The following is a 23,238-nucleotide window of genomic DNA, read 5'->3' on the forward strand; positions in this document are numbered from 1 at the left end:
CGAGATTTGCAGCGGCGGATGTCGTGCCTGGCCGAAGAACGCTGGAGTGAAAGACTGGAAGTTATTCCAAAGCGCATGTGCAATGCAATTTGCAAATGCGCAAGTGCATGCGGCCAGCTTTTCTTTCCTTTTCGCAGCGCGTTTCCCACTCGCTCGCAAAGGACTGCAACCTCGAAACGTAATGATAGCGGCACGGCACGTGGCTAGCTGCATGGTGAGGCTCCTCGCAATCTATATCGCTCATCGCAACGATCGTTCTCTTTGTTTGCGAACGACTGACACGCGCTCGTGCGATTGCACGGATGCACGCGTTAGCGCTCGCGGCGGTAAATGCACGACATCTGCTCACGTTCCTTTCTTTTAGCAATATCGATGTTCACTAAAAGACGGAACAGAAAATAGGCAGCGTCTTCCATCGATGCCAGCAACCACACCTCCATTGATCGCCAATTAATTATTTATATTAAATTTGCAGGATTTTCTTTTGTTACTGGCTGGGTGATGCTGCTGCGTCTTCGTAGACAGAGTCGGGCCAGACTGACAAAGAGAAAGGCCTAGGTATGATTCTGTCACTCGATGCAATTTTGTTGTCTAACTTTTCGTTCTTCCTCTCACAGCGCAGACTTTGTTGAAGAGAAACTATTTAACCACCAAAACAACAAAAATTACAGTACTGTAGTTTCAAGTGTACGTGACACACTGGCTATGACATGCTTGACGTCTAAAAGTAAAAGAGCCAGCCAAACTCTTGTTGTACCAGGTAGAAGCAATAGCTGTAAATGTAGATCCGAATCCAGCTCTAACGTATGAAGTTGATAGGTTACACTGTTCGACTAAAATCTTCTTTACTGCTATTATTCGGACATTTGGCCAAGGCAATGGCATTGACATCAAAGTTGCTTTTGGTCAGCAAAGTTTCTCTCACGTTCTTTTTATTCCTAGCATACGAAAGTCTTCAGGAAGAGGTAAGATGCTCTCAGTCACGTTTTCTAAGACTAAGAACAATTTAGACTAGATCAATTTTATACTAGCTGTATTGCACTTGCCAAGTTAGATTCTTGCGCTGAGGATGCACCTGGAGCAGGACAAGCACGTCAATGGCTGTTTTTCCTTTTAGGATCGCTGTCTTTGTCTTCCCTTCTGCAAATTTGGCGTCAGACATAAGGGTTTCGAAAGAAGGCGAGGTCGCTCTGAGCACGCTCTGATGAGCGTGAAATATCATGCACGTGAGCTGTATCGCTGTTTATTTATTTACAAACTCCCTCTGCACGATGATCATACGCTGAATGAAAATCTTGTAGAGTCTAAAGCAGCCTTTTCTCCTATAGTTAATAGCTGTAGTGTAGACGGCGTCGACATCAAGAACTTTGGGTACGAGGCCGTAAACATTAACATAATTGATTAACGTTTAGAGAAGCGCTTTCTCTCTCTCTCATGGGATGGTGCTCTGTTCACGGCAAGGGCCAAAACGTAGTATGGCCTGCACCGGCGTATCCACCCTAACTCGCATAACAGCCTATTCTACCGTAGCGTCGTCTATCAGACATAAAGAACTGGGCATTGATTTGTGCGTGCTTTAATTAAGTCCAGTGCACGTGTGCTCCGTCGCTTCGTCAAGAATCAGGATGAAAGGTACGTCTATTCTATGCTTCGACAAAGCTAATTCTTATTTTTAGGGACTTGGGGTCCTGAGCACGACCCCATTATTGAAAAACTGCTCCCGCGGGGTCCTGGGCAAGACCCCGTCAAAACTGCCCGTGCACGAAAACGCGAGGGGAAGCTCTGTGCATTTTTTTTCAATTTATTAAATAAAACAAACGTCCCTTGCCCTTACAAAAGCGCGAGCAGTTTTTGATGTCGGGGTCTTGCTCAGGACCCCGTAGGAGCAGTTTTTGATGTCGGGGTCTTGCTCAGGACCCCGTAGGAGCAGTTTTTGACGTCGGGGTCTTGCTCAGGACCCCCAACACCTACGCAAAAGAAATTACGACGAGCGGATTCTCCTTTCCGAGGACTTACCTGCTCATCAATTGATTCCATTGTAGGGCACGTCAAAGACTCTACAACAAACAGTAGAATTAGAACAGGTAGACGTGTAAAAATTTAATGACGACTGTCTATTTGCTAATTTCGCTGAAACTACGGCGAGAGTCACCATCGCTCAAGAAAGCGTCTCCCGGCCGTCTCTCCTAAAATACGCAAGATACGACAGTAGGCATGTATTATAATTAGCAGCATACCGTATATATCCACTAGCTGAAAGCGACAGCGAATCAACGAACAAAGGTGAATCAGAACAATGACCAAGCGTCGAGGCTGTGTTGATTAAGAAGAACGAGTTGAGGCTGTGCTAATGACTTCACGCATAGAAGCGCATTGAGACTGCGTCGATCAAATAGAAATACGCTGAGAGATGTGAGAAACTCGTTGAGCATGCAGTGTCGATGGAGTAGAGGAGGCGTACGTAGACGCTCATGTAGGCCTACTAAAATTCTCACCTTTTTGGAAATTTTCCAACAACCGATAGTCATCTCAGAAAAAAATTCTAGAATTCGACGAATATAACGTAGACGATATGTCTATATTAGTCAGCCCGCAAATTATTACCTTGAGGCTGGACTGCAGGAACGCCACTATCCTTAGAATGTTAAACCCCAAAGCTGACCGGCTACTTCCTTGATTCATCTTGTAGCTCGTGTTTTAGGCTGACGTCATGCACAAAGACAAGCGTGCATTAGATGACCTTGACGCGAAGACGTTGTTGCACGCTACGATTTTCGCTGTGACAACCAACGGACGCTGCGTCGCGATCGGGCGTCGATATGCGACGACTGCGGCGATCTTTCGGACGAGCGCGCGATTGCTCGACGACGACGAACGTGCGAGAAGCGAATCGACGCTGTTTCGGCACGACGGAGGACTGCGCACGCCCCGCGCAGACTCCTACGCGCGCGGGAAACTCACTACGGGGTTCGACTACGCTAATACAATTAATTAACCGCGCCAACAGCGCGTTCTCCGCCTACTGTACTCAATCTACCATCGCGGCGCCGACCGTATAGCCGCGTGTCTCTGTCAGTTTCGTTTCACGAACGGTCAATGCATCGACTACCATAAATCTGCGCTTTCACACAGTATTAACAATGTGGGCGCTTGACGCGTCGGTCGATCTCGCAAAGCTTAGCGTTCCCGATCAAGCAAAATTGTGCTGCGACGCCAAAGACAACGAGAGGTCCGACGAGTGGCGCTTGCCTTGGCCAGTTCGTGCATTAACTTTCTGGGTATCCCCCTTAATTGTGCACAGTGCTGCAACGGCTATGACTGCCATTCGGCACTCGGCCATGTGTTCTCTGCATGTATGTCAGCCGCCGTCGTCAATCTGCTTATTGCCCCATGCTATAGTCTTCTGCAAACAACGCATTTCATTTTAACGTCTTGCTGACGATCTAATCAGATTACCGTTATACTGGCGTTAGTGTAGGTATTGAGTGGAGGAAAACTTCGATTAATGGCGTTGGATCTACTTCAAGTTCAGTGAGAATGAATCGCAAATATGATTGTGCTATACCAGAACGTCCCGCGGGTTCGGTTTCCTCGCGCGGGGCCTCGATCTGCATACATGACGATCGAAGGCGACCGCCATTTGGAAGAGAGACGACGGAGCTATTTTAACACTACATCATACTGTATACGTGCGTAGAGCCTCTCTCGATTGCCCTCCACGCGTGCGAGCAACAGAACGCCAAAGCGCCATAACGGCTCAGATCGCGGTATCCCAACGCGCGTGCACGTACCACCAGCCTTGGAGAGAGAAAAGTCGGCGCTTCTCTGCGATGCCGCAAGGCAAAGGATGGCAGAACTAGAGGGAGTAGATCGATTACTTGAAGCCAAAGGGGATCCCGGATGCTGGATCCATGGTGTAAATTCGTTTTAGTTTTCTCATGCATAGCTATAGCCAACACTGCCACAGTACTACAAACAAATATCTCAGTCTTTTCTCATATACTAATCACTAATTAATTAGCCTCACAGCTTCTCCGTTGCTAATCATTCCAACAGTTAGGTGCCAATTGCTATTAGATGATGTTTTCCTCAGCTTCGTATCCAGCTCTTGCATGTGAATGTCATTTCGTTTGAAAACGACTTTCTCGCTATCATCTTGTGAAATTTCGACTGTAATTTTTGTACCCTCATAGCCTCTTTGACCACGTTTGCCTCCTCTGCCATTGCCTTGAAAAATTTCTCCCGTTTTACAGCAGTATCCAACAGAGCCGGGAACGAATCCCGGAAGTTGGCGGCACGAAAATTCCATCTCTGCTACTCCAATATAAATATTTCCTTCGTCCCCCATCGAAAGAATTTCTAACTCGAAGAAATGCTTTGTGTCCGAAAACGGTTCCAGGACTTGGCATGACCCCTTCTCGTGACCATCTCCCGACGAAATAGCCACGAACTCGTGCAATTCTATATTGTGAGAATCGCTAAAAAACGTTGGCTTTGACTCGGTCGTCTCTTCCCCGTTCCTGCTGTCAATCTTCATACTAAAAATTGCTACAGCTCCTTTGCTGCGCATTCCGATCGTAGGATACAGTCGCGCGACGTATGGAATTACGAGTGGTTCCGGGGTCAACTTCATGCCGTTCTTGAAAATCGTCAGAACGTTGTCTTCGTCTTCTCGGCTCAGTTCTGCTCTTATAACGTCTTTTGCTTTCGCCGGCGCTCCAAGCCGTCGTCTACCGCAGCAGCTGCCATGATAAAGCAGACCGTCTCGACAGTGAAAAGCCATCGAATTCTTTGTCCAGCCCGGAAGATAAACTTCCCCGCCATTGTTTGGCCCAAAACCTACCGAAATGTCACTTGTTTCTCCCAAAGTAATGATTTTGACCTCGAACGTCACTATATCTCCGCCCGACAATCCGGTGCAATCAGGCTGCCACGTTTCGACACTTCGAAAGCCATCGTCAACGTAACAAATACAGTTACCGTGCACTCTAAGCTCTTGATGCCTTGAGCTTTTGGCGATATCGCAACGTTTCAGTTGAGTATTGGTTTCCTTCGGGAATGAATGGCCTGGCAAATAAATGCGCGCTTCCTCTCCTTTACTGTGCATACCGACGGTCGGATAAAATTCCGCACCGGCAGTTTCAGGCTCAAAAGTAGTAGAAAAGAGTTCCTTCGTTCGCCGACCTCGACGACGAACAAACTTTACATCTGTAGTCTTTTGTCCGTAGCGACTAGAAGTTGCAATTCGGCAGACAATTGTATCGCCTTCTTTACAGCCACGACATACCTTTGCACCGCGTTCTTTTCCTTTAAGCAACTTCCCGTCGAATACCAGAAATCCAATTGAATCGCTACTCCAACCCGGTTGCTTATTGAACGGATACTCTTTAGTCGTCAGTCCAATGGTTATGCAACCGCGTTCACCTCTCTTTATCAATTCAACTTCGAAGAACGATTCTTTATCAACAGGTTTGGCACCTCGACAAATTCCCACTTGATTGTGCTTGTCTGATTTGTATAGAAGTTTGTAAGCGTTGTCCTCTGCTTGGAATTCGACTCGTGCGCAATGTAAGTCGCGCGAGGAGTCAGACGCTTCAGGAAACTGCGATGGAACGTCTAGCGTTAGCTTGATTTTCTCTCTACCACTTTGGAGAGCAACCGAAGGGTACAATACCGACGGGAATTCGAATTGACCGTCCTGAGTCTCACAAACATTATCCACGTGGCTCTCTCGCCGACGATAAAACGACACCCTGCCCTTGTGTGCGCGACAGCCTACGATGTCTCCCTCCTCACAAGGACTGCTGACTTGCACACCTTTTCCGTTTTCGACGAAGAAACGGCCGTCGTCGGCGTGGTACCCAATTGAACCTTCGAGCCATCCTGGCGCAGCTTCTTGCGGATAGTCTTCCGGAGTTAGGCCAATGAGAATGTATCCGTGGCGGCCCCAGTCTACAATTTCAACTTCAAAGTTAAATATTGTTTCTCGAGTTATTGGTGATGATATGTCTCTGAAGCATCCCTTCTTATTGTCATCGACTGAAGTGTTGAGTATAACGTACGAACGGCAGTCCGGATACTCATTATTCTGACAAGTCAATGGCAAAATGGATTCGGAAAAAGTTCCGTCGGGTAAATCGGGAACAGATTCTTGTGGAACAAGAAAAGACGAACGCGGATTAGATTTCAATGTGCTTAAATTTCCTTTGGCCGAAGATGCTTCCGTCAAACTCTGTTCGGTTTCGGTTGTCTTGCACAGATGTCCTGCGTGCTTTCTGGCAAGCACACACGTCTCATCAAAAATGGGCTTAAAGCGCCTAACAAGATTTGCTTCCAATTTCCACAGAGACGATTCTAACTGTTTCACTTTTTCTTCCATCTCTTTTGAATTGTCTTCTGCTACGGTTTGCATCCTCGACGCTCTTTTAAGGTAAGCTTCTTTCATGACGACCAGCTGGCTCAAAGATTTTTCAGTTTTACCAACAGAAAAAGTGATTTGATATCCTTCTTTACGAACAGATTCCTGGTTATTCTAAAATATTTAGTAAACACCGGTTTGAATTTAAATTTCGTAGTCTTACGCAAAGAGGAAACAGATGCCTTATGAGATAAACCAAGTCAGCCAAAAATTGAAAAATGTTCATTGGAAAGGGGAAAGGATAGTATTCTCTCATTTGTTGTATAGCTGACAAATATGACCTGTGCCAAACTAAATTAGCACGGTTCTAAGAGAGGAAACTCATGGTATAATATAACTTGATTATAGTTTACGAAAACCTTCTGAACTTCGTCAAGAGCCGAATTCACTAGAGCAATCAGCATATTCAGAAGAACTATGATCGATACCAGTAGCCACACGCCAAAGACAAATAGACCCACAGTCGTTTCGATGGTCAGAACGTGCGTATCTCCAACGTCTTGAGAAAGATCGGAATAATCTATCATTCCGAAAAGAGACCAGAAAAGAGTGACCATAGATGACCGCAATCTGTCGAAAACAGTTGCACAGACAAATTTGAATAATTAAAGCTACATACCCGTGCACGGCTCGCGGTGCTGGCTCCATCGTCTCGCTGTACAACGATCCCCTAAATATTCCCGCGATTCCTGCTGAGAACGCCAACAGAAAAACCCCAAAAATAACTAAGAAATAAATCACGTCTCTGGTTATACTCCCGAATGATATTAGTATCGGTCCAATTCGCTGATGTAACTTGACGTACGACAGTAATCGAAGACACGCGAAAATCGTAGCAAAACCAAGAATAAACTCCGAAGCTTGAACGGCGGTTAGCTTTCCCCTCGCAAATCCTTCATGACGGACGGCGTAGCCGACTACTAGTGTCAATAGCGTAACCATATCAAACCAGTTTGAAGGTCGCCTCAGGTATTGCCTCCGTTCGATTATGATTTGTCGAAGTTCTTGACACACTAGTGCAACGACGTACACTATCACTATCCAATCCAATATCGTCATGGAGTCTTCCTTTTCCACCGTCGACGAACGAGCTATGAGTATTCCAACAAAACCTAGATAACCGACGGCGTTGGCGTACCATGTCACAAAGGGAATTTCTCCTGGCGGAAAAGGAAGCCAGTGACGCCAGTGGCCGTCATCCTGTTTTGAAGAGAAACGCTGATACAACAAATAGCATGGTAGTAGGATGGGCAATAGTAGTGTCTGAACTAAAAAGCCAAAGAGAAGAAGAAGCAAGTACACGAGCTCCAATCGCGTGTGACGAGATTGCTCAAGCCTTTCTCTCCAACGCCATCTCTTGTAAACGGAGTTTTCTATGTCTTCGTCTTCTTTACCGGTGGTGTGACCTTTGAATATTTCTTGGAGACATTTTCCAACGCATTTTTGAGACATAAACTAAATTTTATAAATGTAGAATAAATATATCGTAATTTCGGCTTGCACTATACGCTTACTTCATTCCAGGCAATTTCTTCTGCTAAAATAAGTTCTTTCTCCGTCATTACATCTTTGAACTCGCGCTCGTTTTTACCGAACTCTGTAACAAGCGAAATTGCTTCCGCTTCCAAAGACTTGTTTAGACTTTTCCAATGCAATTTTTGCGACACTAAACCGCGACGGTTTTCCGTCGCAGTCTTCTTCTTAATTCGCCTAAGATTGTCTTTGCAGAATTTACCTATGGTAACAAGGAAGCGAATCGGATTTTTCGCCGCCGTAATAACGTCAGGGTCTAGAAACAGCTTTGCCATTAGGGTGGGTTTCGGAGTATTTCGAGAAGAACTCGACTCGTCACAAAGCCATGCTAGATCGCTTTCGAGACTCTTAAAGTCGATGCCGTTTTCGAGCAGCAAAATTACTTTCCTGGACGCTTCTAACGGAAGAGGTGACTCGTCTTCACCTTCGAACAAGGCATTCAATAGGCTTCCCAATGGGGTATTAGGTTCCTTTAGTGACGCCAAGTCGCCGTCTAGCTCATTCAAAAGATACTTGAGACACTCCAGACTGCCTTCATGCGGATTTGCAGCTGCCAAATGAAGTGCCGTGTACTCTTCTGCGTCTTTCGTTTCAGCCTCGCATTTGTACTGATAAATGGCGATTTTTAGAGCGTTCACTGACGGACTTTCTCTACCAGAAATTATGTGGAGGAGCTGCCATTCGCGCATTGTTTCACGGTGTGTTTTGTCCATGAGATCGGACAGACAGGTCAACTTCAGGTCGGGGTCAATCAATGACGAAGCTGCTTGAACAGCAAGTAGTTCCAAGTCACTTGATGCTGCTTCGTAACCGTGGTTCAAAAGACACTGTACACAATTTACGCCGTTTACTACAGACGCTTCAAAGGGAAGAGATTTTTTTTCTACTGTACCTCCATCATGTCGCGGGTGCCATCTTGAACAGCGGCTTCAAACATGTACTCGTAGTGCTTTTCAAGTTGAACTTTGTCAATTCGTTTATCACTTACCGCTTTCAAGATAACGAGAAAGAGACAAGAACCGTCTGACCTTTTGGCTAAATCAGCCAGAGGATAATGCTCATGGGGATTGACAACCAATTCAGGATCTTCCTCGATAAGAAACCCACCGAGGAACATTAGTATAACATCATCAGAAGGAGTGAAGTTGCACATTTGCAGCTAAATCTCACAGTTCAGGACAAGTACTCAAAGCGAAGGAACTCTTACCAAACACTGCAAAGCAGTAAGTCTGTGCTTATTTCGAACGGTAAAATCAGGAGAAAAATCCGTCAGGGTTTTCAACGCTTCGACGTAGTAGTCGTTCTCGGCGTTGCGCTGTGCATAATTTTTGACGGCTTTGTGAAGCGGCGTGTCACCTTGCTTGTCTTGCACGGCGATTTGCTTCGCGACGTCTTCTTTCTGAAGACTCTTGCCTTTTTTGAGAAGAGCCTCGATCGCTTTTCGAATCTCTGGCGGCCTGCAGTCGGCCAGAGCGTGAAGACAGTTTCGTCCTTCGGCGTCGAGTTCGTTGAGAAAGTCGCCTTGCCGTTTGCATCGCTTGAGAAGAATGCCGATTTTGTCTTCCAAGTCGACGTCGCAAGTTAAAGCGGCATGCAATAGAGATAAGCCGTATGTCTGCATCTTTTGCTCGGTTTCGTAGTCAAGCAAAATCTAATGCATATCAATGTCATATACGACTATTACACAATTTACAGATAAAATGCCTGACAAGGTTTTCACCTGAAGTGTACGAGCTGTTCCGCCGTGTAGTGTCGCTCGAAGCAGAGATGGCCACATGTATTGCAGTAATGGCTTGGCGGTATCGTAAAAGCGAAGCACTTGTTCCACATGTTCGTGTCCGTCCTTTCGCTTGACCAGACGGATGATAGGAGAAGGCATATCTTCCCAACTTTCTAGGAAATTCGCTTGCTTCTGATGAAATATGTCGAGAATTTTAGCCGTAAGCGGCTCATCATCTATCATCTGAGAAACAAAAGAGATTATATATGGTATCTCTACATTTCTTGTTTTCATTATACCAGCCTATCGAGAGCCGTAAAGCCCTTTAAATCGCGAGCGTTCACTGTTTCAGTAGTAGACTCTTTTACGAGTTTACATAACACTGCTAGCGGCGTAGACAATAGCGAAGAGGTTGCGTAGTGAAGAATAGTTTCATCGTGCTCGTTTCGGGTTTCCGTGAGGCCCTCCTTTGCTAACAGCACATCCAATTCTAATATAAAACAAAGAAGCCCAGAAGTGAGAAACTAAACAGCACTGTGCGCTTGATAGGGTCTAGGGAAGACGCTAAGATGTTGCGGCAGATGGCATAATTGAGTTTTGTTGCTTTAGATTCTATAGTCTCGCGCGTTATATCCCCGGCACCGCCTAGTTTCGGTATCTATAACCCACGCAATGTGACGTAGACGAACAAAGGAAAACCACGGGCGATTGCCTTCCCGAAGCGGTTGTAAGATCTTTTTAATGGCGAAGGCTTTGTCGAAAGACTGCAATAAACACATTGGCGGTTTGAACGCTTGCTGAGGCCCCCTATAGTCTATTTTCTCTGTTGTATTTGGAACTTGAGTTACGGAGAGCTCGAACTCTATATCTGTTTACTCAAAAAAGCTTTAGCCATCGAACAGAGCCTAGAACCGCTTCAAAAGGCAATCGGCCGTGCGCAATCATTTGCTCACGTGGAATATGTAGGCGACGAGAAATAGGCTCCTAGACCCTCTCAGGCCCTGGCTCTCACAACAACTTATACAAGGACTTATATGAACGATTAGAGGTTATACGTGGACGCATCAACTAGCGCCTCACCCAACCTTAACTCCGGCCCACCCACATTTAAATTTTCTTTAGGATTAGCTACACTAGACGTACTTTCGTCTTCGGCATGAAGCTGGTCGCCAGCCAATGAGTTTGCTCTGCTGTAGTGATGTTCAAGGTGAGCATGCAACTGTGGAGTCCTGAAAACAAAAACACGTGCAGTCATTGTGGAAGACTCGGAAAAGCTGGCTTTCTCACGATTCCGCTTCGCTCATGCTGAATTCCTCTAGCTCCCGGGCCGACGCGGCTGACCGGCGAACAGCGCAAGAGTGACGAACGAGCCAGACGCGATGGCGCTCTCCTCCGAGTCCCCACTTATGCAAATAGTAGGTACTTTCCGCTGTGGGATGAGTCTTCGAGTAAACAGGAAAAGGCGGTCAGGGGTCAACCCTATCCTCCCCCCAATTACCAGTATTGGAACCCACAGTTGTTGATTCGAAATTTAAAAAGAGTTAGTTCGTTTATATGCAGCAATTGTTTTTTAGCTTGATCCCCTCCCGAATCTGGGTCGAGATTACCCCCCCCCCCCCCCCCCCCCCCCCTCGTGAAGACAATGGACGTTTGCGAGAGATGTAAAGCCCTACTAGATTTTTTCCTTTGCAGGCGTAGTCGATCAGCGTCTTGATAACTGCACCGTCGACGTTTCGAATGATCATTACTTTCTAAAAAGTTAGTTTCAGCTAACTCAAATACAAAATCAACAACTGACCACGTATAAAAAAAACGCTTCTTTATGTACAGAGATTTTCTGACTGAAAGCAGGTCCTGTTCAATTTTCATGTAGGACTCGTTGCATGAATCTTAAGTATTTGATACCTAAATCTGGAAATTTCATTAAGTTGTCACCTAAAAAACAATCCTAATAGACGTATATAGGCATTTCATCAATAACCTAAATGATCATCTTAATTCTTCAAAAATGACGTTGGACCGTCTGCTCCATTTCACGTCTGCACAAAGGTAACTCATTAATTAATTAATTAAAAAGCAGAATACTGTCATGGCTTAGACCTCATTTGAGCAATCTGCTCTTTGCAACGATCAGCGCAAGTGGTTTCAGCACAAGTGGCTCTGAAATATTGATATTAGACAGTTCTTTCTTTTTAATTACCTTGCGGCATTGACGTTTACAATTGACAAATTGTATGGCCGCTCGCCCCCAGCGATAGGGTCACATCAAAATCAATGGCCGTCCAGCACTAAAAATTAATAACTTAATTAATTTAAAGTTAGTCAGTTAATTACTTTATTTTGTAAATCGATTACAAATGATTCGCCATTAAGGATGAAGTCGTTGCTAGATCTAAAAAGAAACGCTCGGTGTTGGTTGATTGTTGCCATGGCAGCGTGACGCGAACTCTGTCTCCAAATCCCCGCGCTAAAATTTATAAATACAATTATTTCAATTTACCCACTCGCCTTCCTGGTGGTCGTTCAAACTCATAGATTTCATCATTCCACCCACATTAGTTCAGCCATTGCAATTTGGTAGCGCTTGTCTCCCTCTCTGTATGAGCCAGACTATCGGTGGCGAGGTGCTAGCATGCTGCTGCCCGGCTGGACGTTTGGCCGAATTTTTCTATCATAGATTAGTTTCAGCAAAGCTATTGATTCATTAATTAATTGTGTTTCTCTTACAAGTCCTGCAATGTCAGTTAAATCTCAGCGTATAAGGGGGGGAATAACAGAGTCCACGTGGCGTACAATGTCCCTGCAAACACCTAGACAACAGTTATAAAGATAACTACGTTGCCTTTTTTGTACATCGACGACCAAGCACTTTACCCATGAGCCATAAAACGATTTCGGTCAATATGATATTTTGCATCTTTTCATGATGTTCTTTCTTTTTGTTCTACGCTTTTTGGCAGACGAACGACGACGATCATTATTAATCATGCAAAAATAATCTGGAGTCAGCCGCGTGATTATTCTTTCTTGGACTTCGCATCCACGTCGTCTAGAAAAGACTATATAATCATTTTAACAACAAAAAAGACAATTGGGATTCGCAATATTGTACTGTACTTGCCGTCCAACTCATCCATCATTGATCTGTACCAGATCTGGTAAAAATCGCATAATAAAGGAGCTGAAGAAGAAACTAGAATAAAACAAACTGGATGATAATGATACGGCTCAATAAATCAGAAACCTAGACATATTTGCTGCATTGGCTGCCCAAAGCAAATTAATTACCTTAGACCAAATGGATAAAGTTAAATCGAGATACAAAACGTTCCATTCTTTTCGTCAGCTCTTCTCATATGTGAGGCCGTCACGTGATCGATCTAGAACTATCCTCAGTAGGATAATTGCCATACCGCACAGTGGAACCTCCAGCTACATAATAGACCAAAAAGTAAAGGCGTAGTACTGTGACAAAAAGCGCTTTCGAGATTCCCATCCTACCTTGCCGTATGTGCGGCGTGTCGTCGTACAACGCAAAGTGCAATCGCACGAGGCCCCGATTAAAGTGCAGTCAAAGCAATGTCATCGATCAGGACGGAAAAGTGGCCGAAAACCAGCCAGGCGAGAGAACGCCATTGTAGGCGGAGAGATATCCCGGCTAAGTCTCACGTGACCGCGTCACTGCACATTGAGAAGAAGGAGCAGATGCATAGGCGCTGACAGAAAAAAATTTAAAATACTTTAACAAAATTTGCTTGTCGTACCTACTTGAAGAGCTCTGCATTAGCGAAGTTTTGAGGGCAAAAACTGTTATTAGTAGTGTGCATGAACGCGTGGCCGTTCTGGCCATGAAGCATCATACATATTGTTGTGTTCGTAGATTAGAATAGTCACGTGCTATTGCTTCCGCCCTAAAGTGAGAGTATAAGAGGGCAAGTAAAGAGAGAGAGTCCTCCCTGCACTCCTCCGCGGATCCGGCTGCCATCCGTTTTTTCCGTGCCTGGTGCCGCGCGGTCTGATATTTGTTGAAGCCCGGTCGCTACAATATGCTGTGTAGAGTAAAGAAATCGGGTCAAATTTATAAGTGTTTTTAGCAAATACTGCGTACGTTTCAAGAGTGTAAGAGCTAGCTCTGAGACAGAAACTATAAAGCGATATCGCTCCGCAGAAGGTGAGCGATCAGAGGAGAGAAGTTTATTGTCATCTAACCAGAGCCATAATGACAACACCTAGTGGGGGTTGGCTCAATAACTAAAAGTCCTAGCTGCCAAAATGATGAAAGAACAAAATACTTCCAAACCGCCTCATCTGACTATCAAAAGGGTGGTCCGAAGCAATTACAATGGCTACTATATATATATATAAATAAAATAAGAGCCTTCGGAGGCTTGAGCAGAGTCTCCAAATCCTGTTTATATCTAGTAGGCTTGCATGCTTTCAAAACGTAGACGTGAGCCATCTTCATTAGACGCATACTACCTAGAATTGCTTTTGTGATTAGTCTGCAACAGGCAGACATTAAAAATCGCATCAAAAAACCGCCTTTGCGCAATGTCGCGTGGATCGATACCAGCGAGCCGTGTTCGATTGAGTGCCGCAACTATATATACATTCACAACGGTTTACTTCCAGTCAAACTTTAGATATTACTGCGATGCCCGAAATTGCTCGCTATATAGCCTATATGTCGGGTAAGTAGAAAAGGGGCCCCTTGCTCAAGACATTCTCCCGAGCAGAAATACTCACTGGCTTCAAGTCTTTCAACAGTCCAGGCTTTCTTCATGCATTGCAGGTGCAGTATCGTTGCAGCAGAGGTAACTATATATATGTCAAGAACATATATACCGTTGCATGTCCAAGCAAGGGTGGGGACTGAAATTTGCATTGTCTCCGTCATCGAGGCTACTCCCGCAAGCACTCCCCCTTCCTCTTATCATACCGAAAGAGCCTCCTTGCTAAGACCTTTGCCTTTCGTCGTGATTTCAGCCGCCTGCCTAACACGCGGAGCTAGTGGTATATAATTGAAAGCTTTGAACATACAGCTAGGTATTACATAGCTGTTTGTACGTGGCCGGCTGGCGTTTTAGTAGGCTCATCTCCTCCCCCTTTATAGCTCGAGGATATAGGATGGCCTGAGACCTTTACTTCCACTATAGCTGCGATCTTCATCCAAAAACATTCAGTAGATGTTAATTGATCATTTTTCTAAAGATAGTCAAGATCAAGTTTTCTAAGGGTAGGAGAGTATAGCTAGATCGAGGGTGGCGGTGGCGATTTGCATGCTGTTTATGCGCAGCTGCGCAGTTCTCTTTCAAGCAATGGCAGAGGCATCTAAGAGCTAGAGAGCCTTTATACTGTATAAGGCCAGCAAACGCGGTCTCTGTCCGTTTTCAGCCTGCTCTAATACGGATTCATTGGATGGTCTTCTTTCGTTCTTTCGTAGGGATTTCTAATAACATGATCAGTACAAATGTTTCTATTCATATATACCAACATTGACGACCGCTGGTGCATGTCGTCAACGTATTCCAGTTTTTCAGTCACGATACTTCGCCACATTGTTCGGGGACTGTCTGACAAGCGCGCGTTCATGCAAAAACTGTTAGCCTTATAGGAATATTTGCAGTGAATTGTTCCCTACGCTCGGCCGAAAGTTGGAATGACAATTCCACCAAAAACCGCTTCATAGGTATTCAATGTTGCCGTCGCAATGCGCACATATCTATACACCGTGCATCTAAATAAATTTGACTTAGGAAATTCGGCCAAATTACATCTGGTGGGTTCAAGAGTTAAGTAATACGCTCCTTTATGTTACAGAGAATTCCCGAATGCATAACGCCGAGAAGTTTGCCAAAGCGGAATCTTAGGGGCGCGTTAGGCCGAAGTGTGGAGTTACGCCTCCTTTCGCTTCGTGATCGGAACGCGGAAAAGAGGAGGAACGCGGAAAAGGGGGAAGGCCTGCGTGGGCTATAGCAATTGCATCCTCAGCCTCTGATTGGGCAGCGATCTACTACGTAGAGAAAGAGGAGGGGACTACAAACTGCAGCATTAAAGGTAAGCGACGTGAGCTTGCGCGAGGGATTGAGAACGGGCAAGGTCAACATGACGGATCCTGGCGATGGGACGTTTCTTTTTACGTCTGAATCGGTCGGCGAAGGTCATCCCGGTGAGTTTGACGACACCTTAGTTACAATTAGTGACAACTTGGGATTTTCTTGGGGAAAAACTTAAAGACAAGATGTGCGATCAGATTTCTGATGCCATACTAGATGAATGTCTTCGAAACGACCCTCTCTCCAAAGTTGCGTGCGGTAAGACATGCAGTAGCGAGGGCATTGCATGAACAGGAAATGTCGGCTGACCGCGTGCTCTCGTTTTCGGCAGAAACGGCGACAAAAACGGGCATGATTATGGTACTCGGCGAAATAACCACAAAGAGCCGCCTCGACTATCAAAAAATCGTTCGCGAAACGGTCAAAGAAATTGGCTTCGACGATTCGAGCAAAGGTCAAGTGTTAAGTAACTTAATAATTCGATTAGGCCAATATTAAATCATAATCAAGCGCAGGATTCGATTACAAGACATGCAATGTTCTCGTTGCCATTGAACAGCAGAGTCCGGACATAGCCCAAGGGGTCCACCAGGGCAGGATTGCTGAAGACGTTGGAGCTGGAGATCAGGTTATCTTTTCTATTATAGCTACTTATATATTTGAGCGGTCTCATGCGCAGGGGCTCATGTTTGGCTACGCAACTGATGAAACCGAGGACTACATGCCATTGACCATCATTTTGGCTCACAAGATGAATCGTCGAATGAGCGAATTGCGTCGCAATGGAAAGTTGAGTTGGATACGTCCCGATTCAAAGACTCAGGTTACCTAATAATCTAAGATGGAAACTCGCCTATACATACGAGGAGCATTCGCGTTAGGTCACAATTGAGTACAAGGCTGACGGCGGAGCTGTTGTCCCTCTTCGAGTTCACACGGTCGTAATTTCCGTGCAGCACTCGCCCGACGTTCTAATGGAACAAATGAAAAAGGACTTGAAAGAGCACGTTATCCAGGTCGAATTGATTTACACAGACAATGCTTTCTCTTTAAATGATTGCACAATATAGCACGTAGTTCCTAGCAAGTATCTCGACGACAGGACAATATACCATTTGCAGCCGTCTGGAAAATTTGTGATCGGAGGCCCGCAGGCACGCTGAATAGGATATCAATCTAATTAAGCTATCTCAAACTCTGCTTCTATTCAGGGAGATGCTGGAGTGACTGGAAGAAAAATCATTGTTGACACTTACGGTGGATGGGGAGCTCACGGCGGCGGAGCTTTCTCGGGAAAAGATCCGACTAAGGTTAGAATATGAGAGTGCGCGGCGCGGTGTAATGCGCAATTTTTGGTATAGGTTGATCGTTCCGGAGCTTATGCCGCTCGCTGGGTGGCCAAGTCGCTTGTTGCGGCTAAGCTGTGCAGAAGGGTCCTTCTTCAGGTGAACGATATATAGAAAGACAAGGGTATAATTTGACTCCGTTGCATGGTTCTTGCAGATTTCCTATGCAATTGGAATTGCTGAACCTCTTGCTATACACGTTGACTCCTATGGCACGGGCGACGACAAAACTTTGCTGAAAATCATTAAGAAGAACTTTGACTTGAGACCAGGAGTTATAATAAAGTTTGACGTCGTATATGTTAATAAAGAGAGAAGGTCAAAAACTCTTCTTATGTAGGTCTTTGGACTTGACCAAACCGGTTTACAAGGAAGCAGCAAAATACGGTCACTTTGGCAGAAATCAGTTCACGTGGGAAAAGCCAAAGAAGCTCGATCTCGACGTTTGACTCCTTTTGAGTGTTTACTGTGTTCTGATATCACCTTTCTTAGACTAGCGTGATATCCACTGATATTTCTGTTTTTCAACGCATGCAATGTTTCGTAAGTACCGTACCTGTTAGTGTTCGTGTGGAAGAATCGAATGAGCCTCAGATTCTTCCAAAACTATAACCCCTGAGGGAAAGTCTGGGTGCCTCTCCATGCAGCGCCCGCTAAATGCGTGAACGGGGGAGTGTAGGCATACGGACTCTTGACCAATCAGCGATCGAGCAAACTATCGCTAATTAGCCGAAGCCCTAAGTGAATTATAACGCTGAGCGACGCGACGCCGCGTACGCGGATCGAGGTCGCGGAACGTTTGCGCGTCGAAAAACGACGGCCGTGCATGCTAGACGGCATCCCGTCCGACCCGGCGCAGCGACGACTTTTTCCGCCGTTTACGGGTAGTCGCACGTCGCAATTTAAGGGACGTACGTCATGCGTATAACTCACTTATGGCTTCAGAAAATCCGCGATCGCTGATTGGTCGTAGATAAGAGGCGTCTACACTGAAAGTAGAGCTCTGATTGGACAATTAACCGACATGCAGACGAACCTCGCGATCTCCCGCAACGGTTGCGCAGGCGTCGAAGGCTGTGGGCTCCCCAAAAAGGCTGGAAAATCACGAGTCTGCTTCAGTAACGCGCGCCTTTTAGGCAATGAAGCTCTATCTCGGGCGAAATTCGGCGTCGCTGAAGTGCCTTATTGTCGCAAAAGCAACCGAATCATCTGTAGATGTGACCTTTTCACGAAGTAATGCGCGAGCAAGAATTGCGAGGCCTTTTATTTAAAACCTCTTGCAGGTGCGCGTTTCCACAATCCTTTACAGGGCGACGTCGAAGTAAGATTCGATCTGGAGCGTCTTTTGCTTTCTCGACAGCCGTTATAGCTTCCCGTACTGGAAGAGAAGCCGGGTTCGTTCGCAATCGGTGCGAAATCCGCGTGCGCGGTCCTGTGGCGCACTTCCGGTCGAGAAACCGGAAAAACTGACGAATCGTGGATAGAAGCGACGGAAAAGATTCTAGAGGTAAGGAGGAACTCAGAACGTGTTTGTAATGACGTCAGAGTACATTCAAAGCATGACGACGACTCTAAGGATTTTCTCGGCAAGTTTAACGAAAGTCTCAAAAATCGAAGTCAAGTGAGATCGTCTTTTCGCTGAATACGCGCAAAATATGACGTCGCGTAGGAGGAAACGTTCTCATTGGACGATCTGATCGTTCTTGGATTCGTTTACGATATCGTCAGAAATAAAACTGGTTTAGAAACTTTAGCAATTGCTTTAGTTTTTGAACGTTTTCGATCTTAGACGAATTCTCCAAATTTCCTCATTTCAACGCCTGGTGGAAAAAGCTGACGGGAATTCCTCAAATTCGGGCGGCCATAAGCCAATGGGAAAGCACGACTTCCGTACGCTTCTCAGTTAATTATGCAGTACATAGAGTTTCCTCAGAAAGGCTAGAACCATTACCCTACCCCGCACCGCTTGTTCGCTCCCATTCATTCTAAGTTCCCAAAAATGCATGATGTGATTCTACGTGAACATTGAATTACCTGCAGGCTCATGAACATTGGACAAAAGGCGCGTCGATTTTACCAAAACCGAAAGCAAGAAAACATCCAGTGTAAGAGAACGACTTCTCTTCCTCTTTTACACTGCCAAACAACTTTTATTCAGCTTGCCTTCCCCGGGCGAGCGCAACGTTCTCATAACGAGCGCACTGCCTTACGTCAACAACATACCCCACCTTGGCAACATCATCGGCTGCGTTCTAAGCGCCGACGTCTTCTCGCGCTACTCGCGTCTCCGCGGCTACAACGTCGTCTACATTTGCGGAAGCGACGAATACGGAACGGCGACGGAAACCAAGGCAACGGGGCGCGCTGAATCAGTGTATACCTAATGATTAATATGCATTTACATCTCTCTTAGGCTTTGGAGGAGGGAATGACTCCTCGCGAGATTTGCGACAAATACAATGTCTTGCATAAAGAGATCTACGAATGGTTCAATATCGATTTTGACATTTTTGGCCGCACGACAACGAGTCAACAAACGGAGTGAGAAATCTTATTTGGCTTTCGGCGGCGTGAAAAGAGGATATTTCTCTTTTTCCATTAGAATCGCTCAGGACATTTTTTGGAAGTTGTATCGCCGCGGATATTTGAGCAAAGACAAAGTCGAGCAATTGCTCTGCGAGAAATGCAATCGGTTAATTCATTCATTCTCATGTGTGAATGTTAATACATAATCGATTTGTAGATTTTTGGCTGATCGCTTCGTGGAGGGAACTTGCCCGTTGTGCAATTATCCGGTTCTGACATTTGCATTCATTTACTTTTTAGAGAATTTGGAACTTTCTTCCTATAGGACGCTCGTGGGGATCAGTGTGACAAATGTGGCAAATTGATCAATGCTGTAGAGCTCAAAGTATTCATGTCTCTCTCTCTCCTGTTCTCTAAAGCCTATGAACTCCTTTCGTAGGAACCTCGGTGCAAAGTGTGCAGCAGTTGCCCCGTCTTGAAAACGTCGGATCATCTATTTCTAGATCTAGGAAAAGTAGGGACTGCCCTATTGTGTACTTGAGAAATAGTCTCTCATTTCCTCTTGCCTAATTTTATTAGCTTGATCCTGAATTGAGACAATGGTCTCAGAAATCTATGAACGAAGGTCAGAGAGCATATAAGAGTTGGTAGCAAAGTTAACACTTTGCCGTTTTGCTGATGAAGGTCACTGGTCGTCCAGTGCCCAAGTGATCACAAACACGTGGATACGCGACGGCGTCAAATCGCGATGCATAACACGCGACCTCAAATGGGGCACGCCCGTTCCTCTCGAAGGCTACACAGACAAGGTGTTTTACGTCTGGTTCGACGCTCCCATCGGTTATCTGTCCATCACGGCCAATTACACGCCCGAATGGGATAAATGGTGGAAAAATCCGAAACAAGTGATTTATTAATCTATTTAATCAATGACTATAGCGGTTGCCTTAGGTCGAGTTGTTTCAGTTCATGGCCAAAGACAACGTTCCCTTTCACTCGGTCGTGTTTCCGTGTTCTCTACTCGGTACGGGAGACAATTACACTCTCGTCAATCACCTCAGTGCCACGGGTTAGATCGTCACGTGCTATTGACTTTGTATGATATGTGAAGAAGACCTTTGCAGACTATCTCAATTACGAGGGTGGAAAATTCTCTAAAAGTCGCGGCGTTGGCGTGTTTGGTAACGATGCCATGGAAGCCGACATTCCCGCCGACGTGTGGCGATTCTATTTGCTCTACGTGCGACCTGAAAATCAGGTATAAATTATTGTGACGTGTAAACGTTATGAATTGATTGTCGTGTCTCTGTAGGATAGTCAGTTCAGCTGGAATGATTTTGCACTGAAGAACAACACCGAACTTCTCAACAACTTGGGAAATTTTATAAACAGGTTTAAAGGAAGTGGCTATTGAATTATTTGCAATTTTTCTCTTGTCAGAGCATTGACCTTTGCTGAGAAATTTTTCGACGGCCGCGTGCCTGAAATGGATTTGTTGGAATCTGATTACGAACTCGTAGGTCAAATTAACGAGGAAATAGACGCCTACGTGAAACACCTGGAGGAGCTGAGGTAGTAAAATAAAAAGTGAATTAATTAAATAACTGGGCATATACATATGAGATATTCTCTATTAGAATTCGAGATGGCCTTAAAAGCATCTTGGCGATTTCCAGACTAGGAAATGGCTTCATTCAAGCCACAAAACCTTGGGAACTAGTCAAGAAATCTTCAACTGAAAGGTTGGTGAAGAGCCTACTCGCCAATACGTATTTGTATTACGCGTTTTCATAGATCTCGGGCTGGAACTGTTATTGGAGTGGCTGTGAATGTCACGTGGCTATTAGCTGTTTTGCTGCATCCCTACATGCCAAATATCAGTCAAATTGTGATGAAGCAGATTCAGGTACAGACTATAGGTGGACTGCAATGCGATGTAAAGAAGATTTGCTACCTAGGCACCAGAGCACTTACTGGTGATTCCCGCACACCTTACAGAAGTGCTATCACAGGGTCACAAGCTGGGCGAGGTAGAAGAACCTATGTGAAATGACATTAATTTCATTTTGTTGCATATAGACCTTTCCCTTGTTTCAAAAGATCGACGACGACAAGGCTGCCTCTTTGAAAGCGAAATACGGCGGGAAGCAGCAAGTGAAAGTACGCCTACTCCAAAACTATCACGTGACCTCGATTATATATCACTTTAGCCGTCGTCGAAGAAGCCCGGAAAGTAGAAAAGCTCTAAGTGACGCTGAGCTGTGTTTAATTCTTTCAGAACTTTTCGTCGTTTTTCGTGATCTTGCTGAAGCGGGTTAGTGAAGTTTGATTTCTGTTGTGTAGTTGTCGTCTGATGTGCAAGTTCTATGCGTGTACGTGGGAATGTGCATGTGCTGTTGAATGCCGTAGAAGGTTTATGTGAAGTCTGTCAACTTGTGTCTCGTTATAATTGTCAGTTTTCTCGTGTCCTATGAGTGCTGGATTGACAGCCATATTCTGCACACGCCGGGAAACTTATTTTCTTCGCTTTTGTTTCAGCTAGCCAATCTACGGCGAACGGGAAAAGAGGCACGTGCATCGATTGTACATACAAACTCCAGGGCATCTGGGCCTGAAGCGATCTGAAAAAGGTACGCCCATGCACACGGTCAGTCAGATAAGGCCCTGTGTTTTTTCGGCGCAGCGTAAACACGAAGGATCCGACTTAGGCAATGACATCATTTCATAGGCTCATCTATCCAGTTCGAATGTAGGACGTCTCACGGATAAGTTTGCATGAAGCGCGGTACGGTAGCGGCTGTGCATGGACCTATTAGTACCTGTTGCAGAATGTAATCTCTTTCTGACTATGAGTCCCTAACGCTGCTGTGTTCGCGCGACGGGTTCGGCCGGGTTCCTCGCGCGGGGCCTCGATCCGATGATCGAAGGCGACTGCAAAAGCCTTTGCTCGAGAACGCACCGCGACACTCTCGCGAGAAGAGGAATAGTTTAAGGTTTCGATCAAACTTTGGGAGTCTGTCAGCTAGTGTTCCTCAATTGCTTGTCTAAATGAGCGAGAAAGACCGCGTTTTGGCGGAGAAACCTACTTGCCTTGGAGAAAGAATCGTTTGCGCTTGCCTAGGATGATGCCTTAGATAAACAGGGCACCAGAGAGGAGAGGAAACTGTTCAAGGCCTAGCGTTCAAGCCCAGTACTTGCCATTTACGTCACTGAGAAGTGATACGATGGACCCGAGGACTCTGACTTTTTGTCCGTCTTTGAAATTGTTTTGCGTGAGAATTCGCAACGCCTAAGTATTCTAAAAGCGCGGCACTCCAACGGAAAAATAAGACTTGGTGTATATATGGAGACACAGATATACTAGAGATTGCTTATCATGGCTAGGATCAACGTTCGAGGTAATAGAGAGACTTCATGGATTGGAGATAGATATGTAGGACTATATGCAGCTGATACTCGTAACATCTTCTCGCGTTCGTGGAGAAAGGAAAGGAGAACAATAGGCGGAAGGTATCCTTATCGAAACTTCTACTTCAAAACGCAGGTAGAGGCCGGAGATACTCTAGACATTCACAACAATGCTGATGATCGCTTTCGTCTTTGTCCGAGTCCTTTGCGGGAAAAACGAGAGTGGAGAGC

At 45.4% G+C, this 23,238-nt stretch overlaps 2 protein-coding genes and 1 long non-coding RNA gene across 14 annotated transcripts; 2 read left to right on the forward strand and 1 right to left on the reverse strand.

Moving 5' to 3' along the window:
* Nucleotides 1-3,910: 3,910 nt before the first annotated feature.
* LOC136190808 (uncharacterized) lies at nt 3,911-13,317 on the reverse strand. 11 transcript variants are annotated; one of them, XM_065979071.1, is made up of 24 exons: nt 13,173-13,317; nt 12,960-13,103; nt 12,793-12,864; nt 12,546-12,730; nt 12,399-12,481; nt 12,172-12,339; nt 12,006-12,119; nt 11,892-11,959; nt 11,772-11,831; nt 11,653-11,710; nt 11,577-11,606; nt 11,470-11,525; nt 11,345-11,422; nt 10,959-11,113; nt 10,815-10,900; nt 9,971-10,161; nt 9,672-9,914; nt 9,159-9,602; nt 8,844-9,110; nt 7,933-8,778; nt 7,038-7,873; nt 6,778-6,988; nt 6,582-6,725; nt 3,911-6,532 (listed from the first exon to the last, which is right to left on the reverse strand). In XM_065979071.1, exons 11-24 carry the CDS (start codon nt 11,593-11,595, stop codon nt 4,010-4,012), a joined length of 6,099 nt encoding a protein of 2,032 aa, XP_065835143.1. In that variant the 5' UTR covers nt 11,596-11,606; nt 11,653-11,710; nt 11,772-11,831; nt 11,892-11,959; nt 12,006-12,119; nt 12,172-12,339; nt 12,399-12,481; nt 12,546-12,730; nt 12,793-12,864; nt 12,960-13,103; nt 13,173-13,317; the 3' UTR covers nt 3,911-4,009. The 11 variants fall into 11 exon arrangements, with proteins under 11 accessions (XP_065835143.1, XP_065835144.1, XP_065835145.1 ...); XM_065979072.1 differs by having other exon boundaries at nt 12,546-12,720; nt 12,789-12,864; XM_065979073.1 differs by having other exon boundaries at nt 12,006-12,063; nt 12,180-12,339; nt 12,789-12,864.
* On the forward strand, nt 10,352-12,985 carry LOC136190809 (uncharacterized). 2 transcript variants are annotated; one of them, XR_010670623.1, is made up of 6 exons: nt 10,352-10,719; nt 10,794-10,878; nt 10,991-11,086; nt 11,364-11,429; nt 11,502-11,565; nt 12,632-12,985. It is a non-coding gene; the product is annotated as an uncharacterized lncRNA (long non-coding RNA). The 2 variants fall into 2 exon arrangements; XR_010670622.1 differs by lacking the exon at nt 12,632-12,985 and adding an exon at nt 11,770-11,986 and having other exon boundaries at nt 11,502-11,720.
* Nucleotides 13,318-15,460: 2,143 nt separating the features above from the next.
* Nucleotides 15,461-22,095, forward strand: LOC136190925 (methionine--tRNA ligase, cytoplasmic-like). The gene is made up of 36 exons (XM_065979219.1): nt 15,461-15,840; nt 15,908-15,985; nt 16,059-16,181; nt 16,243-16,355; nt 16,407-16,550; nt 16,609-16,743; nt 16,798-16,881; nt 16,939-17,037; nt 17,089-17,172; nt 17,231-17,358; nt 17,414-17,516; nt 17,566-17,616; nt 18,210-18,306; nt 18,357-18,394; nt 18,443-18,580; nt 18,632-18,694; nt 18,743-18,812; nt 18,863-18,963; nt 19,114-19,178; nt 19,232-19,424; nt 19,487-19,614; nt 19,676-19,765; nt 19,817-19,868; nt 19,925-19,984; nt 20,039-20,113; nt 20,179-20,224; nt 20,284-20,504; nt 20,551-20,668; nt 20,724-20,857; nt 20,912-20,991; nt 21,040-21,171; nt 21,237-21,341; nt 21,394-21,505; nt 21,558-21,629; nt 21,679-21,759; nt 21,810-22,095. The coding sequence occupies exons 1-36, from the start codon at nt 15,777-15,779 to the stop codon at nt 21,834-21,836; spliced, it is 3,504 nt and encodes a 1,167-aa protein (XP_065835291.1). The 5' UTR covers nt 15,461-15,776; the 3' UTR covers nt 21,837-22,095.
* The last annotated feature ends 1,143 nt before the right edge of the window (nt 22,096-23,238 follow it).

Source organism: Oscarella lobularis, chromosome 9 (genome assembly GCF_947507565.1).
Source record: "Oscarella lobularis chromosome 9, ooOscLobu1.1, whole genome shotgun sequence".
NCBI lineage: Eukaryota > Metazoa > Porifera > Homoscleromorpha > Homosclerophorida > Oscarellidae > Oscarella > Oscarella lobularis.